This window comes from Suricata suricatta, chromosome 14 (assembly GCF_006229205.1).
Source record: "Suricata suricatta isolate VVHF042 chromosome 14, meerkat_22Aug2017_6uvM2_HiC, whole genome shotgun sequence".
In the NCBI taxonomy this organism is placed as follows: domain Eukaryota; kingdom Metazoa; phylum Chordata; class Mammalia; order Carnivora; family Herpestidae; genus Suricata; species Suricata suricatta.
Genome location: NC_043713.1, coordinates 48,709,950 through 48,719,890, shown reverse-complemented (window position 1 = coordinate 48,719,890; position 9,941 = coordinate 48,709,950). Strand labels below are relative to the sequence as shown.

The following is a 9,941-nucleotide window of genomic DNA, read 5'->3' as shown; positions in this document are numbered from 1 at the left end:
AACTGAGGGTTGAGGGGGAAGGGGGAGGGGGGAAAAGAGGTGGTGGTGATGGTGGAGGGCACTTGAGGGGAAGAGCACTGGGTGTTGTATGGAAAACAATTTGACAATAAAATATTATGGAGAAAAAATAAAATAAAATAAAATAAAAGCCAAAAAAAAAATAAGGGGGTTTCTATAAGTCATAAAAATTTGTGATAGTTTGTTTGAATTATTATAAGAGAAATACATAAGAAAAAAACCTTTCCCTTTTTTATTGAGCAAAATGTACCTTTTGTGTAATTCTACAAACAGCTAAGGCAAAGAGTCAAGTTGCTTTTACTTCCTTAGATGAACACTGACAATATTAAGAGAACATACTGAACTGAAAATAATTTATTTCTCCTTCATGTTGTTTAACATAAGATAATTGCTTACTGATTATAATCACTGACCAATGAATAGCTAATTTAAAGGTAACAGTAACATTTGGCTATCATAATAATCATTTAAGAAGCAGAAAGGTTTCATGATTTTACAAATCTTAAAATTATGGAAAAAAGGCATTTTTTGTTTTGTAACATGCCAGTGTAAAGACATTAAAACTTCAAGACAGTGGAAAGAGGAACAAACTTTCTAGTGATCATTACTGCTTGTTTACATATAAACAAAAACCTAATTTAATATTTGTAATCCGTGCAATCTAATTTTTGGAAGGAAAAGAGAAAAAGGTTAAACTCCATTTTATGAAACATTAAGATATTGTATGATTAGTTACCAAATATAATTATTTGGAAAAATAAAAATTTTAAATACAACCGTTTTAGCAATGATAAATGTAATTTATCCCTTAATACAATGATACAATGATCTACCCTTTACAATAAAAACTTCTGAAAGAAAACTGATTTTATATATCTCAACTGGAATTATTTTGTTCTTGTCATATGTGGCTTGTTTGTTGATTTATCTGTATGCTTGTTTTTGATTTAAGGATTTTATGTGGGTGGCTATCTTTTTAGAAATCACTATTCTGAGAAAGTTTAACAAGGACTAAAAAGGTGTATCAACTCTAGCCTCTTGTTCACATCTCAAAGAGGAAGACATAAACCCAAAAGCTTAGGATGTAACTTAACATCTTATTTTGAACAAAAGACCAGAAAGCAAATAAGGCAAACTATTAACTACTAATTTATTCATGATTATTAACACATAGATATGTATTGTTATTATCAATTCAGTTGAAATATGTGGTAATAAAAACCATCTAAAAAGACAATGATCATATCCAAACTCTACTAACAAAAAGATACTTTCTAGAGTATCTCTAACAAGTCAGTATTTAAGCTCTAACACATTAACAAATATTTAATGAGTACCTAATATTTAGTCAGGTTTTCCTACACAAATACAAATGCCCCTGGTCTCAGGACACTTTCAATCTACGGATGAGGGAAGAAGAGGAATGGAGGGGCGTCTGGGTGGCTTAGTGAGTTAAGCAGCCAACTTTGGCTCAGGTCATGATCTCATGGTTTGTTGAGTTAGAGCCCTACATCAGGCTCTGGGTGGGCAGCTCGGATTCTGTGTCTCCCTCTCCCTGCCCTCCCCTGCTCACACTCTGCCTCTCAAAAATAAATAAATGTTAAAATTTTTTTTTTAAATTAGAGGAATGGATACTAATCAAATAATGACAGAAATAAATATAACCTAACTGTGGTAAGTGCACAAGATAGCATGAAACTACACGCCAGGTTGGATGAGGAGGGCAACATTGAAAAGTACCATGGAGAAAATACCAAAGTACTTTCTAAAAAGTAAGTGTAAGCTGTATGGTGGAGGTGTAAGGAAACAAGGAGTAGCAGTACAGATAAGAATGTAACTATAGGGGCACCTGGGTGGCTCAGTCGGTTTAACCTCTCATGCTTTGTCTCTCTCTCTCTCTCTCTCTCTCTCTCTCTCTCTCTCTCTCTCTCTCTCAAAAACAAACAAACTTATAAAAAATAGAATGTAATTTGAAAGGTCATACAGTACACTGTATGAAAGGCTGGGAGTGAGATTTGACTAAAGCAATTTGCAGTCACAACTGAGGGAGGGAAAAGTATTCAATTGGCAACTAGAAGGTAAATGCCAGGGATGCTGGTAAATATCACACAATGCAAAGGACACTCCCTCCTGCCAACAGGGTTATCTGATCCAAAATGTCAACAGTGCCACTTTGGAGAAACCCTGGTCTAAAATGAACTGAATGCTTTATGTTTCATGGTCTCTATCACATCCCAAATGCTAACCAAATCAGGCTTTTTTGGTCACAATTAAACTCAGAATAGCAATTACTCCCATTATTTTGTCAATAAATAAATTACTGGCAAAGCAAATAAAAATTTTATCAACTGTTCTGTATGCTTTTATAAGTAGACACAGCTGCTACACCATGAATCCCAGAGTTAATATCACTTTTATAATCTATATTAGGAAAGCTATACTATGCTACATAAAATATCATTTCTAGGTTTTTAAATTTGTTTTTATCCAAACAAATGCTTCCTATCACAGTTTTACTCTCAGGTTCTTGGAATTTCTCAGACATTGCTCTTCCCTCCTCTATTATCTTCTTGTAGACTGTTAGATTTGTTTTGTTTAATAAGTTTGCTTTTCTACTATGAATCTTATACCCCAAATCTGTGGCATTCATAATGGTTTACAAATATATACAGTCATAATCATTGTTCCCAAATTTTTCCTTTCTCTTCCTCCCAATGCACTCCCCTAAACATGTTTCTTCTAAAATGTGACTAACTCCCACCATTTTATGTGGATCTCTAACTCGGACTTAAAATTCACCTTAAAATCTTTATTAGTTACGTGAAGATGATAAACATTTTCTTGATAGTCCTTATTATTTAGGTATCATACACTAGAGTCCAGAAAAGCAAGTCTTTATATTTAACTAATTATTCAGTCAAATGGTCAGATTCTTCTTTTCCTTTTAATCTGTAAGCATTCTTCAATACAAAGAGATGAAAATTAACAGTCTGTAATAGGCCTGAAGTTTAAAATATTTCAAACTACTATACTTCAAAGCTGTTACACTCTAGTGAGACTCCAGCTGAATTACTAAAGAGAATGATTGTATCCTATATTCCAGATATAATCTTAGATCACTATCTGATAACTAAGTAATTCAAATATTCACCTTTAGTAAAAATTTTGATATACTCACTAACAAAAGCTATAAATATCCATATAATTGCAGCAGAATGTAAAACATGATGATCATCCTCTGAAAATCTATTACTCTGTGTGAAGTATTTCACATAACTTGAATTAAAAGGGAATGTTATATCATATAGAGAATGATACATGTACTCTTTTGTGCCTGGCCTTTTCCACTTACCCCAATGCTTTTGAGATTTACTGACATTGTTGTACATATCAGTTAATTTACTCCTGCTTACTGCTGAGTATTCCATTATATGGGTATACCACAATTTATACTGACTAAATGATGGGCATTTGAGCAGCTTCCAGTTTACAGCAATTCTGAATAAAGCCACTTTAAATATTCTCATAGAGATCTTTGTGTGGACATTTGGTTTCATTTCTCTTGGATAAATACCCATAAGTGGGATTCCTGGATCATAGGTAAATGAATGCATAATTTTATAAGAAAAACATCCACTGTTTTCCAGAGTGCCTTACCATTTTACAAACCACCCAGAAATGTACCAGAGTTCAACTGTTGCACAATTTCACATATACTTAATATTGTCAGTTTTTTAAAATTTTAGTTATTCTTATAGATGTGTCATGGTATCTCACTGTAGCCATAATTTGGAACTGCCCAATGATAAACATGTTGCATACTGGCCAGTTGTGTGTCTTCTTTGAAGAAATGTCTATTCAAATAACTTGCCCATTTTTAAATTGGATTGTCTTTTTACTGTTGACTTGTAAAACTGACTTAAATATTCTAGATACCGGGGCGCCTGGGTAGCTCAGTCAGTTGAGCGTCTGACTTCAGCTCAGATCATGATCTCACAGTCTGTGGGTTCCAGCCCCATGTCAGGTTCTGTGCTGACAGCTAGCTCAGAGCCTGGAGCCTGTCTTCAGATTCTGTGTCTCCCTCTCTCTCTGACCCTCCCCTGCCCATGTACTCTCAAAAGTAAATAAAAATATTAAAAATAAATAAATAAATAAATAAATATTCTAGATACCAATCCTTTATCAGGAATACATGCTAATATTTTCTCCCATTCTATGGGCTGTCATTTCACTCTCTTGACAGTGTCCTTTGAAGTACAAAAGTTTTTAATTCTGATGATGTCCATTTTACTTATTTTTCTTCTGTTGCTTGAACTTTAGGTATTATATCTAAGAAACCGGCCAATCCAAGATCATGAAAATTTATGTCAACGCTTTCCTTTATAAAGTTTTATAGTCTGGTTCTTAATTTCTGAATGACTTTTATATATGGTGTGAGTTAGGAGTCCAACTTCATTCTTTTAAATATAGATATCGAGTTGTCTGAGCACCATTTGTTGAAAGATGATTTTTTCCCTTTTCAGAGGCTTTGTAACTATTTTCTCCCAGTCTATGGTTCATGTTTTCATTTTCGTAGCAACGTCTTCTGAGGAGAAAAAGTTTCAATTTTGATGAAGTCTCACCTATCTTCTTTTAAGAGTAGTTTGCTGGGACTCCTGGGTGGCTCAATAGGTTAAAAATCTGACTTTGGTTCAGGTCATGATCTCACAGTTTGTGGGTTCGATCCCTGTGTCGGGCTCTGTGCTGACAGTTACGAGCCTGGAGGCCTGCTTCAAATTCTGTGTTTCCCTCTCTCTCTTCCCCTCCCCTGCTTACGCTCTCTCTCTCTCTCTCTCTCAAAAATAAAAAAATATTAAAAAAATAAAAATAAAAATAAAAGTAGTTTGTGCTATTTGTGTCCCATCTAAGAAATTCTTGCCTAACCAGTCACAAATATTTTCTGTGTTTTCTTCATGAAGTGCTATTTTAGCTTTTAAATCTAGGTCTATGAAAAAAATTTAGTTAATTTTTAAAAAATAGTTTACTATCAAATTGGTTTCCATATAACACCCAGTGCTCTTCCCTACAAGTGCCCTCCTCCATTATCACCACCTCTTTTCCCCCTCCCCCTCCCCTTATAACCCTTGATTTTGCATCCCTCTCTCTCCCCAACTCTCTTTCCCTCTTCCCCTCCCCATGGTCTTCCATTAGGTTTCTCCTGTTAGACCTATGAGTGCAAACATATGGTATCTGTTCTTCTCCACCTGACTTATTTTGCTTAGCATGACACCCTCGAGGTCCATCCACTTTCCTACAAACGGCCATATTTCATTCTTTCTCATTGCCATGTAGTACTCCATCGTGTATATATACACCACATCTTCTTGATCCATTCATCAGGTCATGGACATTTAGGCTCTTTCCATGATTTGGCTATTGTTGACAGTTCCACTATGAACACTGGGGTACATGTGCCCCTAAGCATCAGCACTTCTGTATCCCTTGGGTAAATCCTTAGCAGGGCTATTCTGGGTCCCAGGGGAGTTCTAAGGATAGTTTTTTGAGGAACCTCCACACTGTTTTCCAGAGCGGCTGCAAAAGTTTACATTCCCACCGACAGTGTAGGAGGGTGCCCATCTCTCCACACCCTCGCCAGCATCTATAGTCTCTTGATTTGTTCATTTTAGCCACTCTGACTGGTGTGAGGTGGTATCTCAGTGTGGTTTCGATTTGTATTTCCCTGATGATGAGTGATGTTGACCAACGTTTCATGTGCCTGTAGGCCATCTGGATGTCCTCTTTGGAGAAGTGTCTGTTTATGTCTTCTGCCCATTTCTTCACTGGATTATTCATTTTTTGGGTGTGTAGTTAGATGAGTCCCTTGTAGATTTTGGATACTAGCCCGTTATCTGATAGGTCATTTGCAACTATCTTTTCCCATTATGTCAGTTGCCTACTAGTTTTGTTGATTATTTCCTAGAGTTAATTTCTGTATATGAAGTGAAGGCTTGCATTCTGAATTACCTTGCCACCTTTGTCGAAAATAAATTGACAGTGATGTATTTCTGAATTCTCTATTTTGTCTATTTATTTTATGTATTTATTCTTTCATTAATATATACTGTCTTGATTTTGAAATCTTGTAGTATAGTTCTCCAACTTTGCTCTTACTTTCCAAAACTGCTTTGGCTATTTTAGATCCTTCACATTTTCATATGAATTTTAGAACTGCAGGCCACTTTATAGAAAAAGAGCCTTCTCAGGTTCTGAGAGTAATGGATTCTATTTATCAGTTAATAGGGGACTCTCAACATATTATTATTGAATTGTCCAATCTATGAACATTGAATCACTGAATATACATTTTTTTAGATCTCTGTAATTTCTCAGTAATATTATATAGTTTTCAGTATATAAATCTGATACATATTTTGTCAAATTTATTCCTAAATTTGCCATGTTTTTGCTTCTATTATAAACAATGCTATATTTGTTATGTCAATTTCAAATTGGTAGTTACTAATATATAGAAATAGAATTGCTTTTTGCATATTAATCTTCTAATTTGCAGTTTTGTGGAACTTAATTAGTTCTTGTAGGCTTTTTGGTAGAATCTTGAGATTTTCTTATATACAAACGTGTGTTGTCTGAATTTTTATTTTTTCCTTTTTATTCTATATGATTTTTCTTTATTTTACCTTACTGCACTCTCTACAACTTCCAGGACAATATTGAATGAAAGTAGTAAGAGAAGACAGACTTGTCTCTTCCCAATCTTAGAAGAAAAGCATTTAGTCATACACAATTATACAATCTAACTGTAGGGTTTTTTTTGTAGATTCTGTTTATCAGGGTAAGGAAGTTTCCTTAGTTTGCAGAGAGATATTTTTTAATCATGAATGGATACTTAGTTTTATCAAATGCTTTTTATGCATCTCCTGGATGATACATTATGGATTTTCTTTTTTAATACTTTACTATGGTAAATTACACGAATTGATTTTTGAACCTTAAACTTTACAGTACAATCCTGGTATAAACCCTTTTTGTCACAATTTTTACATAATGCTAGATACAATTTGCTAAAATTCTGTTATGTTATTCTCTGTACTTTTCTCCAACTTAAAAACAAAACTAAATTTATGAGTTAAAAGTTTACTTTAGGCTTTATACTTTCATTTTATTTTACTTATTTCTACTGTTGCTTTTGATATTTCTATTTATAAAATGTAACATAAAGTTGTATTTACTATTATGAAAGTAGTAATATTGCATAGTAAAATGAGTAATAAAGAAATCATGTGTTCCAATCCTTGCTAGCCTATTTTACAAAATCATAAGCCCCTCTCTCTTTGTACAAATAAGCATTTGTTTTTTGCCTCCCATCAAATAAGAAATGGTCAAAATTCTCCACCTTTATAGTTCTCTTGCTCTATTTTTGAGTAGATTGATAAGCAAATGTAAACAGTAATAAAATGTTCCTGTTACTTCAGTAAGAGGTGAGAAATTAAGAAAACTTATACATTAAAAAATCTCAATTCGGACTCTGGCATCAATAACAAAATAAAATCAGGCTGAATGTTTTTATAAAAAACAAACTTAAAAAAACTTTAATTAATTAAAAAAATTAAAATTCTAAGGCAAGATTTCAAAGTGTTAAAATGATATAGAAATAGAGCTAAGTGAAAAGATCTTACTATTTAGAAAAATAAAATTTTCTAACAAAACACATATAACTAAAATTGAATTTTAACATTTTAAAACCAGCCTAACCTGAATGTATCACTATGTACAGAAAAGAAATAAAAAAACAGAGTGGGAAAGATTATACAATCATATCTTACAGTCATTTTTTTAAGATTAAAGTTTAAAACTACCTTAATAAATTCTTTAATGAAATTTTAAATGATTAATATCAAAATCCAAACCTTTTTAGGAAAAACATCTATAAAATTTAATATAAAGCCACCTTCCATGGAGAAAATTCTCATTATCTCAATGGTAGGAGGGCTTTTCATATGCAATCTGTTCTTACCTGCAAGTATTGAAACAGCTAATAATTTACAAAAGAAAAATAAACAATAAATATAACACTACTGAAATTCAATGTGCATGTATGTATATGATTATTTCAACTTACTTATTTTAACCACTAACTTTTCATTCCCTTTTCTGCAAAATATTTTATAAAATATTCTACTGTTAGTCACTCATATTAATAAACTAATACAGTTTCTTTCTTATTTCCTACTCCTTTTATGTAGGAATTATTGATGAAATACCAAAGAGTACCCAGAAGAAAAAAAAAACAGATTGGCTTGAATTATCTAAGATTTTGTTATAGTGTATCATTAACCTCCACAAAAAATTACTTACATCTGCTTAAAAAGTTGTCAATATTTTTGTTTTTTCTTAAGGCCGGAAAATCCAAATCATATACCAAAGCATCCAATCCATCCTAAACAAATAAACAAACAAAAAGTTAGTTGTTTGGATCACACTATGAACACTTTCCCTTTTTATGAGTAAAGAATAATACACAACACAAACATTTTGTTTGTCCCCTCTCACGCATTTTATATTCAACACCTTTTACAAGGTTACATGGGTGCTGGGAAGAAGAAAAAATTGTTTTTATTTCATATATAGATTTTTTTACCTCCTAACTCTCCCAGTCTGAGAAGCAGCAAAATCACTATAAATTGGCTACACATGACTTCAACTAATGCCCTTTCCCTTTGAAACTGAAATTCCCTTTCCCTTACACATTTACCTTTATTTGAGATACTCATCAAAAACAAATGGCCTATATTTGTGACTATAAATATTTGGCAAGGTAGTCACTAAACAGTAGCTATTTGGTATAAAATAAATTCTGCATTTAGATACATTTTTAATTATAAAAATACATTGGGTTTTCATAAGAATTCTCCTTCTGTGAAACACTTTATAGGACAACCATTAGTAACAGAGAAACAAGGGCTTTTCCTTTTAAGTGGATTTTTAAATATTATCTAAGCAAGTGCAGAGCAGTATGAAGGTGTACCAATCACTGCTGAAGTGGGAACACATCTATTCAGTTTATATCCTATCTCGTGGCAGGACCAGGAGGAACATTCAGATAATCCCAAGTAATCTTCATTTTATTTAGCTGGGGAAATTTAGCAGAGTCCAAGAATAAAAACAAAAGCAACAAAGGAAGACACACTTCTGCAGACCCTGTACAGTCATGTTCATAAAAGGATGAAGAAAAATTAAAGCCAGAGGATATGCAGACGTTATACTTTGTGTTAAGCCACAGGTGTGATCACTCAGCTATTTTAGAACACAAGTACTCAAAATATTTCCTTAAGAAACCAGAAAGCAGAGTCAAATTTAAACAGGTTCTAAAAGATATCACTGCATAAGGTGGAAACTGAACATGGAAAAAACATGTAATAATATGAATGCTGTTGACTGCTTGAAAAGTCCAATCCAAGCAGCAAAAAGAGAAATCAAGAAAACGATCCCATTCACAATTGCACGAAAAACCATAAAATACCTAGGAGTAAACCTAAACAAGGATGTAAAAGACCTATATGATGAAAACTATAGAAAATTTAGGAAAGAAATTGAGGAAGACACCAAGAAATGGAAAACCATTTCACACTCATGGATCGGAAGAATAAACATTATGAAAATGTCATTACTACCCAAAGCAATCTACACATTCAATGCAATCCCCATCAAAATTGCACCAGCGTTCTTCTCAAAGCTAGAACAAGCTATCTCAAATTCATATGAAACCACAAAAGACCCTGAATAGCCAAAGTAATATTGAAGAAGAAAACCAAAATGGGAGGCATCACAATCCCAGACTTTAGCCTCTACTAAAGCTGTCATCATCAAGACAGTATGGTATGGGGGCGCCTGGGTGGTTCAGTCGGTTAAGCCTCTGGCTTCAG

General features: G+C 33.3%; 1 protein-coding gene across 3 annotated transcripts in view; it reads right to left on the bottom strand.

Annotated features, from left to right (window-relative positions):
- The window catches only part of ROCK1 (Rho associated coiled-coil containing protein kinase 1), a 160,915-nt gene that overhangs the window by 111,959 nt on the left and 39,015 nt on the right, over nucleotides 1-9,941 (bottom strand). For all 3 annotated transcript variants that reach the window (XM_029921780.1, XM_029921781.1, XM_029921782.1), the window contains exon 2: nucleotides 8,374-8,455. In XM_029921780.1, coding sequence (XP_029777640.1) covers nucleotides 8,374-8,455 — 82 coding nt within the window. The remainder of the gene's footprint in view (nucleotides 1-8,373; nucleotides 8,456-9,941) is intronic.